Source organism: Borostomias antarcticus, assembly GCF_949987555.1.
Source record: "Borostomias antarcticus genome assembly, chromosome: 1".
Taxonomy (NCBI): domain Eukaryota; kingdom Metazoa; phylum Chordata; class Actinopteri; order Stomiiformes; family Stomiidae; genus Borostomias; species Borostomias antarcticus.
In genome coordinates this window covers 21,281,377-21,298,582 of record NC_140234.1, presented here as the reverse complement: position 1 = coordinate 21,298,582, position 17,206 = coordinate 21,281,377, and the positions used below count along the sequence as shown (strand labels likewise).

The 17,206-nt window shown below is 46.3% G+C and overlaps 1 protein-coding gene across 1 annotated transcript; it reads right to left on the bottom strand.

The window, feature by feature from the left end:
• Positions 1 to 283: 283 nt before the first annotated feature.
• emsy (EMSY transcriptional repressor, BRCA2 interacting) lies at positions 284 to 16,995 on the bottom strand. The gene is given in 21 exon segments (XM_084440146.1): positions 284 to 1,537; positions 3,803 to 4,249; positions 4,736 to 5,108; positions 5,110 to 5,357; positions 6,300 to 6,475; positions 6,892 to 7,023; positions 9,258 to 9,419; positions 9,548 to 9,740; positions 10,423 to 10,599; positions 10,891 to 11,027; positions 11,399 to 11,572; positions 11,812 to 11,961; positions 12,125 to 12,349; positions 13,381 to 13,621; positions 13,840 to 14,099; positions 14,626 to 14,781; positions 14,904 to 15,079; positions 15,215 to 15,289; positions 15,374 to 15,473; positions 15,628 to 15,736; positions 16,868 to 16,995. Coding segments are annotated over 21 exon segments (3,945 nt in total). The 5' UTR covers positions 16,901 to 16,995; the 3' UTR covers positions 284 to 1,336.
• Positions 16,996 to 17,206: the final 211 nt, after the last annotated feature.

The window sequence follows — 17,206 nt, the reverse complement described above, 5'->3', positions numbered from 1 at the left end:
GCAACTCATTTGGGTCATAAAAACACACCAGAGAAACACTGGTATTTTCCTTTTGTGTGTTATCATGGACATTAAAGACCTCAGGGCTGTAAAGTGAATAACAAAGTTCTCTGCAGGGGAATGCTGAACGTTTGGGTCCTTGTGCGACCTCTGAAATTAGAGCAGTCGAGGTAAGGCGAGAGACCGAGTTTGAGGTTTTGTATAAAAGGTTTATACAGTTAAAATTCTAAACGTTACACAAAGAGAGAACACAAAACAAACACCATTGAAGGAAAACGGGCGAACGCTGCATTGGGGCAGTTAACAAATGTCTTTCTCTTGTGTTCTTACCAACTTCTTCCAACTTCAAAGTGCTAGATATACAAGGCTCATTCACACTACCAGTACTTGATAGGCAAGCCTTGTCCGTGACAATTAGTGAAAGGGTGTAAATTGATCCTGGCACTCAATTGAACCTGACCGAAATGCCTGGAACCAGTAACTCAAGCTGTTCTCTCTACATTTCTCTCATGTTGACAAGGCCTTTAAAAAAAAGATTTTACATTACAAGATCAAATTAAAGCAAAAACTGTAGAGCAATGGATCAAACCTAATGAATACAATTATTCTTTTATCAGAAACCAGCATAATTTCAATGTCTGAGAAAATTCTTAATTATAGTACTGTAGTACTACTTAGCTGTCAAAATAAGTTGATTAGCTTGATATATTTCAGACCAAGACCTATTCCAACACTATACTGTCTTGCTATAAAAGTGTTAAAGAATTGAATATACAAATGAACAAGAGTCATAGCAATGTATCAAGCATTGTTTTACTAAAATGGTGATTCTGTGCCTAAAAAATGTCCTCTTCAAAGTTATCCAAAACCTATTTTTTCCTTTTTCTTGGATGCAGTTCCTCTTCAACTTCACCTTTAAACAAGGCAGCGGTTCAGAGCTCGGCTTCATGTTGGTCTCTATTGCTTTCCCTTTTCTGACTCTTTCTGAATCTGAATTCTTTTTTTCTGTCAAAACCATCCTTCTTTCCAGACGTTCAGTTATTAACGTCAGATCTTTTCTGACGCCATATCCGGGCATATCCATGAAATAACCCCTCAGTCAAATTAGAAAAACTAAATCAAAAGAATGTGTCCACTTGAGGTAAAGTCTTTAGGGTTCAAACATCATCAGATGGGGACCGCAATAACCAATCAGACGCCACGATGCTGAGGGACGCGTACACTCACTACCCCCTTTACAATCAAATCAGTTCCTGAAGCGACGTTGTCATTCTCATAATCCGACAAGGTGGGAAAATCCTCGTCCGTCCCGTGACATCCGGGAGAACTCGGGGGGTCACTGGGATTGATCGGCGGCTCCCTCCTCCATGGGACTGACGGCGGCGGCCTCGTCGTTGCTGCTGTCCACTTCCTGCTCCATGCCGCTGTCCTCGTCCAGGCGCTGGCTGGTGTAGTCGCTGATCTCCAGGAAGCCGCTGGGCTCCACCACCACGTTGGACTGGCTGGAGTCCGGCATGATGGAGTACTGGGGGATCACCTGCAGGAGGAGGAGAGGGGGAGTAAGGAGGGTAAGGAAGGGGAGGAGAGGCGGAGGAGGGGGAGAGCAGGAGGAGGGAGACGATCAGGGGAGGAGGAGGAGGAGAGGGGGAGGTGGAAAGGAGGAGGAGAGGAGGAGAAGGGGCGATCATTAGTGGCATTGTTGTTGAGAACGTGGGGAAGCGGAACAATTCTGTTGCGTTATAATCTTTTCTTTCAAGTCACTCAGTTTTAAGTCCTCACCTGGATTTAGTGCTAATCATAGTACTGTTTCAGCTGTCACTCTGGTCACTAATGAAATAATCTCAGCATTGGACAACAGGAAACACTGTGCTGCTCTCTGCAGAAGGCATTTGATACAGTCGATCACCATCTGCTTTTAAATATACCATATGGTATTGGTTTGGATAGAGGTGCTTGTGACTGGTTTCAGGATTATCTGTCGTCAATGTGTCAGTGTGTGAAATCAGGTAACATCCAATCTGATTTCCTGTCTCTTGCGAAAGGTGTGCCCCAAGGATCAGTGTTGGGTCCTGTCCTTTTCACCATCTATTTCAATGATACTGTCTCTACACTAACTGGCTGTCATGTTTATATATATGTTGATGATTAGGGTGAACAATGTCATTGTCCATCGCCAATGTTTAATAGATAAATAATAGCCAAATACTATGGTTGAGAAAACATTGTTACATCGTTCAAATAAATGCAGGACACTTTTTAAACACTTAGGCTGTCAAAATTAACAGTTGGGTATTAATTGGCAATTAATTAGTCCCTGTAAGTTATTTTCCAATTTAACATATTTTATGTTGCAATCTATGTGCCATAAAATTTAACAGATTAGAATTTACCTATAGCTAAATTTACATGATCTCTATCGGATGCCGTTCAACAGCCCGTGCGTAATGTTCCATTAGCCTATTAAGACTAGGCCCACGCCTTCAGATTCGACCGTCTTTATCTAAACGATTTTATCAAACTTAGCCCACCATGATTAGCCTAATGCAAAATGAATAACGTGCTGTTACAATAATATAGTATTAGCCTGATTATTAGGTGTGGTTTCTTACCTTTTTTTCCATGACAGATATGACATTGCAACCCTCCTCCGCGCAAACTGCCACATGGCTTTTCATTAATAAGTCCAGTTAGCTACCTCCTAAACGAATCAGCTGTCAATAAATGACGCTACCGTAGAATACAGGTCGTTCATCTGTTGAACAGAAAATTACTTGTTTCATTGCAATAAAAAGCTATTATGACAGACATGACCCGGACCTTAGGCTACAGAAAAATAGATGGCTGGTCTGAGGGGCAAGCCTATGTAATGAGTTTTATTCTTTCCCAAATTCTGTTTTTCTGTTTTAATTTGTCTGAATGTGGCGTTTTAAATGCAATATTCCACTTTAATCAAGGCAAGAGTTTCAATACAGAGTTCTCCTACTTACTGTAGGCTACCTGAAAAAGTAATGCAAGTGATAGAAGAATCTAGGCAATAGAAGAATCTAGGCAATAGACTAATGTAGAATAGGCAACCTATGGAACTGGGCTCCCTAACAAGTGTCTCATCCATCAGACTCCTCCATTGAAGTAGCCTACATGATTGTCAGCCTCTGTTGAGCTCGGTGAGTGCTTGGATTGCCGCTGTTACCGGTGTCTCGGTGTTGGGGCATAGCCCATTAGCCTGCTTGCCCATCGTTGTGTTGCTTTTTTAGAACACATTAAGTTCATTTTCGTGTATCAGTGCCCATGTAAAAAAACACTGATTTGTAAAATACTAACGCTATAAACCTAGAAAGAGCCAATCAGAACCTTGCCAATGCTACCTAGAAGCGTATAGGCCTACCTAAAAATAGAGAATATTATGAAATTCCCGGTTGTCGTTTTGTAGTAATAGGTAATAGGCCTATAAAATAATGAAAATCAGTAGGCTACTTTATAGGATTAGGCTTTTATTTTTTAAACCACAATAGGATGATGTCATCCTTCATCTCGATGTTTGGATGTGCACATCGTGATGTCATATTTGAGTACACATTGCCCAACCCTATTGTCTATTGTATTGCGGAGACTGTTCTAGAAGACCATTGTTAACCTGCAGCTTACTTTTAATGCACTACAAGAAGCTCTCACCAATCATAAACTAGTCCTTAATCCTAGCAAAACTAAGCAGCCCGTACAGTACGCACATCACACGGGCTTGTGGATCACGGAGTGAGAACCAGGTCGGCCATCGCTCAGTAATGCTGTAACTCCACCGTACCTCGATGACGTCTAGGTCGTCTTTGCTCTTCTGGCTGGCCAGGCTCTGCAGGCGGGAGAAGGTGCCGTGCGGGGGCTTGGAGGGGTGAGCTTGGTGGCCGGCCCCCGAGCTGCTTATGAGGGGGCCCACCGAGGCCATCCCCCCCCCTGCCGACGCCGCCGACGCCCCAGCCAGGCTCTTCCCATACGGGCTGCAGTCGCTCGACGAGTCCACCACCATGGGCTCGGCGCTGGGGTCAATCTCCGCCTCCATCATGGAGATCTTGAGGATGTCAGACACGGAGGGCTTGTCCCCAGAGGAGGAGGAGGAGGTGGAGGAGGAGGGGCCCGCGCAGGGTTCGGGGAGGAGCTTAGCGGCGGCCTCGCCGCTGCTGGACACCGGGGGGGGCAGTTGGGCGCCGCCGAAGGTGATCTTGGTGACGCTGGCACCCTGGGTGATGATCGGAGGCTGGGCGAGGAGGAAGACCAGCGGTATGAACGCGGGGAGGAGCTCAGTAAACCACACGTCCCAAACGTCAACAGCAATCTCTTTCAACTTCAATCAATGGACTCTCCCCCACCCCCCGCAAATATTTTTTCTCAGAGCATGACTTGAAAGTTATCCAAGCGCTCTGTGTGCTGTTGCACAAAGAACACGTTTGTTGATTGACTGGCCCTGGAGAAGGGCCAAACCATTATCTCTTTTATCTCACTAAGCCATAAAGGGCCAGCAGCTGCTGCGCACAGCGTTTTCAAAGCAGACCTAAGCACACAACATTTACACAAACAATTTATTATAAAAAGTAACGAGAAAGAGAGAGAGAGAGAGGGGGAGAGAGAGTGAGAGAGAGAGAGAGAGGGGGGGGGGGGGGAGAGAGAGAGAGAGAGAGGGGGGGAGAGAGAGAGAGAGAGAGAGGGAGGGGGAGAGAGAGTGAGAGAGAGAGAAAGAGCTCACCTGGCTCGATGGGGGGGTCTTGTCTGCGGCCACTGGGTGGTGGGCCTGCAGGGGCGGGGGCTGCGACAGCTGGGTGTGGATGGGCCGGTGGTAGGAGGTGGGCGCCTGCTGCAGTTTCGGAAGCTGGAGGGTGACCAGGGGCTTGGCGGGGGTCCCCGTCGGGACGGAGGGCTGGAGGAGGAGGGAGGGCCCCGCCGCCGCCGCCGGCCCCGAGGCGGACGACGGCCTCTCCTTCAGGGCGAGCCCCGGGGCCTGGGACAGGGGCTTGGGCTGGGACTGCTCTTGGAGCTGGGGGGGCTTCTTCACCAGGGAGGGGGTGGTGGAGGAGGGAGGCGGGCCGGGCTGGGGTTTGCTCTGGAGCTGCGGGGGTGGGGGAGTGGGGGGCGGCGGCGGCGGAGGCAGTGGGGGGGGCGGGGGGCTGGGTGGAGTGGGGCACGTGTCTGCCGGGTTCGGGCTGGGGGGGCTCGGCTGGGGGGTGCGTGGAGCTGGCGGCGTGCTGCTGGGGGGCCGCAGCGGGCTGGCCAGAGCGGTGGAACAGCCCCGTCTGGGGGTCCAGGGTGTCGCCCTCCAGCTCGCCCTCCTCCAGGACGCCCTCCGCCTGCTTACTGTGGACCTCGGCGGCCTGGAGCGGAAACACACACAGGGAGACCGGTGAAGACCAAAGTGACACATTGCTGGACCGGTTCAAGTCCAGCTGAAACGGACATTTGAGATCATCTACTGTAACTTCTGTAGTTGGATGTATTTCCGACTCAAACAGGCTATAGGGGTGGGATATAAGGTTTAGAGGAATTTGATTGGAACGTTGAGAAGTGGGCGGATTATAACAACTTAAGACAGATTCGATAGACAGATAGCGGTGATTGACGGGTGGATGTCGTGAGATTATTGGTTGACCTTGCTCTTGCATTGTTGACGTACTGTAGGCACTTGGGAGATTTTGTTTTACAGGAGGAATAAAGAAAAAAGCTCGGCACACTGTCCTCTTGACTAGCAATTTAAATTAACGTTTTGGCACTATGCCATCATCAGCTTCAAACTGAATTGAATTTGAATCTGACGATGGCCTCGTGCCGAAACGTTAATTAAAATTGCTGCTAGTGAAGAGGACAGTGTGTGCAAGCTTTTTTCTTTATTCAGTCCTTGTGAGTTTCTCCTACGCATCTGCCCGTGCAAATGTGCAAAAATGTTTTTCTTCCTCTCCAAAGTTTTACAGGAAGAAAAAAAATCATAGGATTTACAAGATTGTTTATAAAAAAATAATAAAAAAAAGATTTAAAAAAAACTTAAATTTGCTGCCATTTTTTTTCTCCTATACTGTTAAATAGGTGCACTGAACACTATAACCAAGGATGTGATGCAAAATGGGAAAAAAAATACATTCTTGATTTCATGGCGTCTTTAAGGTAAAAGATTGCGTCTTGATCCAAATATCCACCTGGAGCAGCTCATATGTACATGTGCATACTCTATTCATTTAATCAGAACGTCATAGCCTTCTGTCTCAGGTATTAACTAACGGAACTAAGGTGCTTCCTGTAACATGACTCTGACCGGTTCTTACCATGTGAAGGAGGTGTGTGACTGAGACGGTGGAGGAGGTGGGGACGGACTTCACCACCATGGGGGTGTGGCCAGTGCTCTGGGAGGGCGCCCCCTGCTGCTGGCGGGAGTACATGACCAAATCCCCCACGCCCGAATGGCCGAAAGATGAAGCAGCAGCAGCCCTGACGGACTTACCTGTTGAGAGAAAACGGGGTTCAGAGCAGCATGGAAGACAGCAGTCAACATGGTTGTACTTTCACTGTGCTGGTTAACTAACATAAAACTATCACCACTGAGAGTGATGATATCATGACAGATAACATATCCCAATGAGAGGAGCACACATTTAACTGGTGCCTAGAGCCATTGAATGCTTTTGTTATGTTGTTTATTTTTCAAGGACTTCAATTTCCTTTTCAAGGACTAACAAAGTATTTCAACGTTTTCTTTAAAACAAATTCAGTTTAATCAATACCGTGTGTGTTTGTCAAAGAGTTGTGGTATGTACCAGGTGTGACAGTGTCAGTTCCATCAATACCATGTGTGTTTGGTTATGTACCAGGTGTGACAGTGTTTTGTTCCATCAATACCATGTGTGTTTGGGTATGTACCAGATGTGACGGCGTCCGTTCCCGGGTCAGGCTCTGAGGGGGCGGGCTTCTTGTCCGGGGCCATATGAACGGCCAGCGCCATCTGACGTAGGTCTATGGTGTGCCTGGGCTTGGCATCAGCCTTCTCCTTCACTGTGAGGGGGGAACACACACACACACACACACACACACACACACACACACACACACACACACACACACACACACACACACACACACACACACACACACACACACACACACACACACACACACACACACACACACACACACACACACACCTCCAAGTTATGTTTCCTTCTAGCATGACAATAAGAGGATATCATGACTCACAGATTCTAGAAGTCTCAGGAACTCTACTGGAGTGTGGCACGCCATTCTTCCAAAACAGATTCCCTCATTTGGGGTCTTGATGATGGTGGTGAGGGCTGTCTAACACGTCGGTCCAAAATCGCCCATAGCTGTTCAACTGGGTTGAGATCCATTGACTACCAAGGCCATAGCATATGCTTCACAGCATTTTCCTACTCATCCAACCATCCAGTGACCCCTCGTGACCTGTGGATGGGGGCATTGTCATCCTGAAAGAGACCACTCCCATAAAGTATAGAAATGTTTCATCATAGGATAAGGGTGATCACTCAGAATACCTTTGTATTGATTTGCAGTGACCCCTCCCTCTAATGCCGTGCTTACACTACGGGATTTTTAAAAATCCTAACCTATTTCAAAATCGGGTTGCATCACACACATAAGGATAATCTTAAAATATTCTTCTGGCGAATCTCAAAGAAGCACACACTACAAGATTTGAAAATAACAGCTCATCACACACTACAGGATATCATTGTGCCCGAGGGATCAACAAGCCACTGGTCTCGCTTGTAAAGTAGTGAGTTCCGTAATAATCTAAATATCAAACATGGTTGATATTATGGGGTCAGCTCCAATGGGGCGACAAGATTGGATCTGTTACATTATTATAATAAAATAATCTGAGCCAAACATCCGTACTAACGTTCCAGACTAGATGCCTCCTCCAACTGTCAGGAGGGGTGAATCAGGGATAAATCAGCCCCAAAAAATCCTCTAGTGTGAGCCTGGAATAAGGGGACAAGTGAACCCAAACCAAGCCAGGAAAATGCCTCCTACAGCATAACAGAGTCACCGGCCCCCCTGACCCCTGTAGGGGTCAGGCATTTAGACCTGTACCGTTCTGTTGGTGCGCTGTACCACACGCAATCGCCCACTTGTCGAGATTATGGTGAAGGATGACTCATTTGACCGTATCACTTTTCAACATCACTGACCATCTTGACCTTATCAATTTTTTTCCACATTTTAACTCTCAAATGTTCATTTGTCTTAGTAACGAGGGGCTTAAAGTGACATGGGTCGGTAACGATGGTGGAAAGCGTCCCATTAGTGCGATATGTTGGGAAAAAACGGAAGAGCAACACTTCCTCAGGGGACTGAGAACGTCAATGCAGTACGTGATCAGACCGTATCCGCGAGAACAGTCCGTCGAGAACTGAGAGAGGGATATTATGGTATGGTTGCAGTGCACTGTTCCTATTGAAACACTCGGCCGCTGAGCAGTCTTTGTGACTGAAGCTCCTGCCATCCGTGCTCCGATAATGGACCCTCTTTCAAAGACGCTTCAATCTTTCCCTCCTGCCATCTTGATCCAGAATCAGGGTCAAATCAAAGCTTTATTTGTATAGCGCATTTCATACCCAGAGGCAACACAATGCGCTTTACAGAGAACAAGGGAGGTGGGCATACGACCCACCCCTACATATTCCAGAGGGAAGCAAAAAACCAGTATCACCCGGGGGCCAGAAAAGTGAGCTGTTAAGATTCTTCACAATAAATCAGGCCTGCTCAGCATACATGCCACAGAGCATGATGGGATGTTAATTGCTTAATTGTATCACGCAGCACACCTGTATGGATGCATGTTTCTCCACTCACTTATTCAGGTTTTCCCTTTAATGTGTCATCTGTCTGCATACGGTAGAATCAAATCATCAAATCAAATTGTATTTATATAGTACCACTATATATATATATATATATATATATATATATATATATATATATATATGTCCGGATCCGAACATATCTCTATGCCTCTCCACAACCGCCGTCACACTCCAGTTACGTCAGTTTACTACCGAGGGGGGAAGTAGTGTGGGAAAACCCCGCAAACTTCCTCCACTGCAACGCCATCCCCCCGTGCTGCAGGCCAACGCCGACAGGTGACGTAAACATCCGAGTTGCTGGGAAGCGACGCAGCAGCTGATAACGGCGAACGGGATGCAGGTTGAGAGTGTGTGTGTGTGGTTGCCATAACAACGGCCCACCTGTGGTCTGCTGCAGCTCGAGCAGGGCTTTAATGGTGGAGGTGGCTGACTGGGACTCTGACACCTCCTGGTAGATGATGGTGGGGCTGGACTCCACCGACACTTCGTGCTCAGACCACTCCTGCCCCCTGGAGGAGAACACGTGCACTACCGGCTGGCAGTCTGAGGGGAGACAAGACAAAACAATGCAAAATAACAACAAAGTCCACAATTTGCGTGTTGGGGGGGGGGGGTATAATTACATCATAGCGCCTCTCCGGATCGTTATTATAGCGCCCTAAGCAGCGTACCGTGAGCACCGCTGTGGGAGGGTTCTTCCGATGGGGGGGATCCGCCACCCTCATCCTCCTTGAGCGCCCCCTCCTGTCCGGAGGCCGGGCCTGCGTCCGAGGAGCGTGACACCTGCTGCAGCGTCTCGCTCACCAGCTGCCTGGTCTGCTCGCTGACCACCGCCTGGAAGATGGGCTTGGGCTTGATCAGCACCTGGAGGGGACCAGAACCCTGTCTTGAGGTGTTAAGATATTAAACGGTCGACAGTCATAGGGCTGGGTTTAAAAAATTGATTAATTAAATTAAATTAATTTAATTTAATTTAAAGAATAATTAAATTGATTCATTAATCCCAAAATCTATCTTTTATTTAATGAATGAATGAATAAATGAAGGAATGAATAGTTCATTAATTCATTCAATGATTCATTCATTTTTGGAAATCAGTATCGGTACCCAGCCCTAGTACTGATGTGTTGCATAACTTAGCAGTCATGTAATTAAGGTTACAGCTTAAAAAAAACAGGTTTTAGTAACACTAACCGAATCGATATTGAATCGAATCGAATTGTGATAATCGATTCCAAACCTTGTGAATCGGAATCGAATCGATTCTTGAAATTCGACTCGATACCCAGCCCTAGATATGACAGATCAATATGGTTTGAGGAGAGGCCCCGGTCTGATATGAAAAACCTGCCCTACACGGAGAACCAAGTATGCGGTCAAAGCACACCAACTCTTTCACAATGGCTGCTAACCCATCTGCTGGAAGCTACTGCCGTTAACTGCTGCACTGTTGGCGATGACAGGAAGCTATTATTACGGCCATAGGCCGACGCTGGTATGAGAACCGAGAGTCAGCAGGTTCTGGGTGAGAAGGCGAGACGCTGACCTGGGTTTTGCCCTGCTGTCCGTAGACTATCTTGGTGGGGATGATCTTGGTGGTTGTGGAGGTCGGGGCCCCTGAGCCCATGCCTTTGGGCTGGGTCACGATCATCTTGGTGATGGGTCGGGAGGCCGTGATGATGGCCGGTTTGGACCCAGGGACAGCCTGGAGAGTCTTCTCACCCTGGTGCAGAGAGGGCTTTTCATTAGTCTCTCGGACTTTGAAACATGAAGCGGATAGCAGAGGGCTGATCGCACCCAGAAGCAAAATGTTTAGCCTGGTTTCTGTAGCCTCGTACAACCATCCTGAGATCAGGAAGTCCAGGAAGAGACGGATGGTTGTGCAAAGCTACAGGAATAAGATAAACATTTCGTTTTTAATTCTGTATAATTTATCAAAAAAAGTGATTTTTTTTTATTCTTCTTTAAGAAAAAAAAATCGTCATGAATCAGAAAATGATTATGATAAACTGACCCCAGCATTCAACAGTGTGGTGACGACATTCTTCCCCGGCAGGCCTTGAATAGTGGTTCCTTTGCCTGTGGTCTTCTGCACTACGATGACGTTAGGCTTGGACGTCATAGGAATGGTGGTGATCTTAGTTGTTGTACCTATAAAAAATTAAAAAAAATAGTAAAAATATATAGTAAAAATTACCATAAAATAGCTTCTCAGCTGCAACGCAGCAGCATTCTACAACCATATGTTAATTAACCCTTTAAACCCTGAAAGTACAGTGACAAAATTTCAAATATTAATTGGATTTTCCCTATAATACTAGAAAGCGCAGTTTCTCATCTTTCAGCAAGTGTTGGAGTGAGGAATTTTTTAGATTTGTTAGATATTTTTTAAAATATTATTAAATATTTGTTAGATATTTTTTAAATGTTGCCGGTGACGTGGTCGTATTGTAAGGGCAATAACTAAACTGCTGCTGAGTGACTTTGAACATAGCCGTGTCCTATAAAACCTGCTGACTCACCAGAAACAATGTTGCTGCTGATGATCTTGCCGCCCAGCGTGGCCAGAGACTTGGGGACGACGGTGATGATGCTGCCGCTGGTGGTCTTCACGTAAGTGGCCCCGCCGGGTGATGTGGTCATCCTGGCCCCGATGGTGGGGGTCACCGTGGGCCTGGAGTAGGTAGCCTGAGTGCCTGCACACCCAAATAAAAAAAACGTTCTTTTCAACTTCATAATCAATTAAATAGGACATATCCTTCCAGTTGAGCAGTAGGAATATCAACAGTTGGGCTCATGTAAAAAAAAAAAAAAAAATCACCCAAGTCACATCACTTTTCAAATGTTTTGTCCATTGTCCAAACAGGTGCTGCCTTCTACAGGCCATCTATGTGAAGTGCAGGCTGGAGTAATGTGCTGCTGCGAGTTCACGCACCTGTAGGCTGGGAGACCAGCTTGGTGGTCATGATGGCTCCGTTGCTGCTGACCACCATGATTGGAGAGGAGCTGCTGCTGGACATGGCAGCTGAGGAGGGCTTGGGCAGGATCTTACTGGGCTGCATCTGCTGGGTGATGATCTTCACTCCTGAGGAGGGGGAGGAGGGGGGGGGGGGTCACCAGGACAAGAAACAAAAAAAATACATGATCCAAGTCTTGACAGAAGAGGTGAAGAAAAACTGGTTAAAGAAAATAACAGCTCTGGGAACCAGTAGGTTCATGCCCCCCCCTCCCACTCCCTCCATCCTCACCTGACTCCTGCTTGATCTGGATGGTAGGCTTGGATCCAGGGGGGGTGGTGGAGGTCTGGGCCTGCCCCATGGAGGGAGCCCCCATGGGGGCACCCTGCTGCAGCTGCTTGGGGGACTGCTGGTGTTGCTTGGGGAACTGGGCCAGGATCTGGGTGGGAGAGCCCACTAGTGTCTTGGGAGAGGGGAGTCTGGCAGAGGCCACCTTCACACCGGCAGATGAGCCGCCTGGAAAAAAGAGGAAGACAGGGGTCAGTCAACTGGCTACAAAAAAAACATATTTTTCGGGATTATTTCCCTGTGTACTGTAAATATTAGTTACACTAGAGACTACGCCATGTGATACACGCGACAGTGACTTTAATCCCTTTCACTGGTATTAGTTATAAGAGGCGGTGGGAAAAATTGATTCGAGAATCGCGATTCCATTCTCTATGATTATCAATTGATTCACAAATTCAGAAAAAATCCACACACAAATGTAATATATTTATTTTCAGATTTTATCCCATTTTCACCCAATTTTTTTTTTTTTTTTCAGTCTCTTTTTTTGCACTGAAGTTACACACATTTTGTTGCCAAATGTTGTACGTTTGCTGGCAGTCCAGCAGAGGTGCAATCATTTTGCACTTGGGGTGTATTTAATGGGTTACTGTAGTCAAATGGTGGAAAAGTAAATGAAAATAATAATCGATTGCATTGATAATCATCAATAATCAAAAATTGTTTTGAAATGGAATTGTGACCCCAAGAATCGAAGTAGTGAGATCACTACTGATTCCCATCCCTATTAGTTACATGAGGGCCCTAGGAGCAGTGACTTTAGAAGGCGTGTCCACCAGCTGCATTTGAGAGCTGGCGCTGTTTTCTCATTGTTTACAATGGGTAATGAGCTCTAGGGCGCTATGGAGACGAGAGCTGTGTTTCAAAAGCTTTTTAGCGCTACAGCGCCGTGAGCTCTAAGCTTTGCAGTTGAAAAAAATTGAACTTTTTGGGCTAGATTGCAGGCTGGCTTTTTTGATGACAAGGATGGTCGGTTTTGGGCAAAACCGCAGAGACAGCGAAATCAAACAAATCGTAAAAAACGATGAAACGACAAAGATGAAATACCCACAGCCGCCCACAATGGCAAAAACCCAATATATTAGAGGGACAATTTTATATATTTTTTATAGTCTAGTCTAGACTAGTCGACCAGCAATGCAGTGTTGACTAGTGGTTTGATAGTCAACTATTCGACCAGTCTGTGAAACCCCTACCTTGTGCAATGGTTGACATGACCACAGAGGGGTTGGAGGAGACGATGGAGGTCACCGCAACCGTGGTGGGGGTGGAGGAGGGGCTGGAGCTGGCTGGGATGACCACTGTCTGTTTCTGGCTGGAGGAGGTCAGCATGGAGGTGGACACTAGCTTGGACATGGCCGCATAGTTGTGGGAGTGAGACTTCGACAGGATGTTGGGCACAAAGTTGGAGCTCGGAGAGGTGGTCACAATGATCACCTGTTGGAACAATAGACAATGACAAAAAAAATCATAAAAGAACTGAACAATTCTACGCACACAAGCATTACTTAATGCAAAAGAATTACTTGTGTGACACACAGCATGTATTCATTCACATTCCATCTTTTATATTAGATGATACATCCAACCTCCCGATCATTAACACTAATCCCAGGCTGTGTACACTGTGCCACATCAGGTGTGGTCCTGCTCACCTTCTGGGTGGTGGTGTTGGTGGTCTGGGTGCTGGGCTTGGTGAAGGTGATCTTGACCGGGGACATGTGCGGTGGCAGCGAGTTGGCGATGCTCTGCATGATGTTGCTCATCTTGGGGCTGCCGCTGACCGGCACGGTGATCGTCTTGGAGATGGGCGGGGCCACCTTGGGCACCTCCTTCAGCACCACGGGGGAGGAGCTAGAGGAGTTGGTCCGCCTCCTCTTGCGGGGCTTCTCGTCCTCGTCTGAGCAGCTCACGCCTAAAAGAGGGAACAGGAGGAAGACGTAGACAAGTTCAGTTGAAAACACACAGGTTTAGCTTCACTAAACAGTTGATCCATTTCCCTTTAAGGTGAGACACTGCAGGCAAAATGGCATTTTTTCTTCAACTCATCAATTTTCCGATATTTGCTCATTCTTCTACGATGTATACTATCAGTATGTTAACACACAAATGCCCAGACTTTATTAAAAACTGTTATTTTTCAACATTTCATCTATCCACACCAATGGTGAATAGGACTTTTTTTTTTTCTTCAAAGATATCCTCATGATTTTAGTTTAATCTTAACATTGAGAGAGAAAAAAACTATTATATTTTGTCTTAAAAAAACACAACTATTTAAATATGCAGATTATGCAATATCTCAGTAAATATGCATACATTTGCATATAATTAGGGACCAGATATCTAAACTAATGGATTAAGTCAGGGTTAAAGTTTTACTTTTGTCTTGTTAATATACTAAGCGCACGAAACTTTTTACAGAGTGATTAGATACTCACTCTTCACATAGACAGTGCTCCCGCTGGGTAGCACCACCACGTTGGAGGCAGGGCTGGCCGGCCGGGGGGATTTCACCGTCGCTCCTACACTGCCGCTGGGGGCTGTGGCGCTGGTAGGGGTGGATGTGGTGCTCGTGTAGGAATAGCAAACAACCACTGCGAAGAAAACACATATTAACCCTTCCATCAAAAGGAGGAAGAGTGTTAAATGATGCTCTCTCCGTTTGGGGTTGGTGTCAGGTGAAGCTGCTTGTGGCCCGGGGTGAGGGTGAGACTACCTTCTTTGTTTCCTGTTTCTGTAGGCAGCATGAGGGTGGCGTTCTGATTGGCTGTGGCGCTGGCCACCGCGTTGGCCGTCACAGTGAATGCCGTCTGGGGGACCAATCTGGGCATAAGAGGGACGAGGCGGCGGCCTTCTATGGACCACTCCGAGGAACTGTTAGGACCCGACATGCTGGGAGAGGACAACACAAAAGTGGCATCATTTACACTTTTACATTTAAAAGAGGAAATGATGTGACTTCAGGTCTTTGCCGTTGTCCTGTCGAGGAAAGACGATGTGATGAGCGTTAAACGTTAAAACGCTCACTGATAGGCGATGGTGGTGAGACGTTCATCATTGACGGCCCTTCGGACTTCAGCTCGGTGGCGCTCAGTTGAGATGCTGTGGAGAAAAGCGGTGTGGTTATTGGAGAGAAATCAGTTGGATATATACAGCAGAAAGGAGCAGAGTATGAAGGAAATTTACCTGAGGACTTTGGTTAGCTCTCCGAGAAGATCCTTCTTGTCCTTGGTGAGATCTCCTTGGGCTCGCAAAGCACTGATTACTCCAGCGTACGCCTCCAGCTCTGAAAACACATTCAAATAAAGGATGTCCGACAAAATACAGTTCATTCCTCACACCAATAGAAACCGAGGGATACCATTATTTGACATGGTTGAATTTGTGCAAATGAGGAGCCATTTATTTTTAGGGGAAAGGGAGGAGCTGTCATGTCTTACCCAGTTTCCGGAGGATTCTTTTACACTCATCCCTACCCAGGTCCACCAGAGTGGGCCACACCACAGGCATGGTGCCGGCCAGCTGCGGCTTCTCCTGCTGAATCATGAACTATGTTTAGAGAGGCAGGAAGAAACAAAGAAAGACAGGATCAATGTTATCACATTCACAAAACATGCTTATCACCAACTTTATAAGTGCTTGCAAATATCATAGTTCCCTCTCTTCCTACGGTGAGCAATGAGCATATTGCATGTAAACCTCACGCTCGAGTCTTAAATAGTAAATAACAGTTCTCCTCGAAGACTAGCTAATACTAGTACTGGACTGCAACCTTCATTAGTTAGACGTTCAGCAACCTTCATTAGTTAGACGTTCAGCAACCATAGGAAACTCTAAATCAATCAATGACCTCATTCATAACGTTAGTAGGCTATGTGTGGTACGGACAACAAACGCGCACTGCCAGCCACAAGCGGCACACTTTGCAAGCAAACATCTTTTCCAACACTTGCTACCTGGCCGGCTGCTAACTAGCTAACGCTAGCTTCCTCGTTTATGTTTTTGCAAATACATTCCTATCTGGCTAGCTAGCTAATGAGCCCAATGTGCAAACAAGAGTGCACAGTTGCATCTCAATATTGGGTAGCGACTAGGTGTAACATGCTCAATTCCCATAGCTTAACGAAGGATACTTTTGACTAACGTTAACGGCTTGCAATGTTTCGATCAAACATTTCCTTAAGTCTTCAAAAAGGGAGTCAGCTAGCTAGCTTCCTATTACTAGCTAGCTAAGCTATCTAGCAAGCTAGCTGGAGATTCAGAGAGTAGCTTTCTCTTACCATGCAGTATTGAGACGCGTGCAGTCTTTGTGACAATCCTGAACGTCTGAATGGATTGTTCCTCACATAATAGCTAACCCTCAGCCAAACTGATCATTAGAAATACGAGAAAATAGCTATTTTTCTTAACACAGAGGAGACAACACAGATCTCTCCTAGACCTTCAATTCCGCCATGATTAATCGACGCCAAAACACTTGGGTCTAAAATTGGGCTGTCAAAAGATAAGCCTGCTAAATTGTAAAATATATTGTAAAATGCCAGTGTAGTATGGGTCGCATATTGAAATAGGCGGCTAAAAGTCAAGCCACTGTAATCGACTCAAATTATTAATTAAACCAATTAAGTAAGAATAAACCCATGAATGTTCGTGAATAAAGACGGCGGTGTGTTTACCAACCTTCTTAAGACCCCTTGACGTCACTGTTGACATTCTTTGTGCAGTTGCTCGGTTGTGCACGGGCTTTTTCTTTACTTTGGTGCAGGTTTAACTTATTATGGTAGGCTACACGTATCCACCCACCCAAAAATTATATTGGATGGCACGAATGATTATGCCACCAACAATTGCACTCTTTTGCCGTCTAACCAGCTGAGAAAGTAGTTTGATGCCTTCGATCCTCGACCTTTCACGGGCCTGCCCAGATGTGCCTACGTACATTTCTGTTTTCAGAGACTTCCCTGACACGTCTGTTTTTCACCAAGTTTATTTACCGATTTTGGCAGCAATTCACTGTGA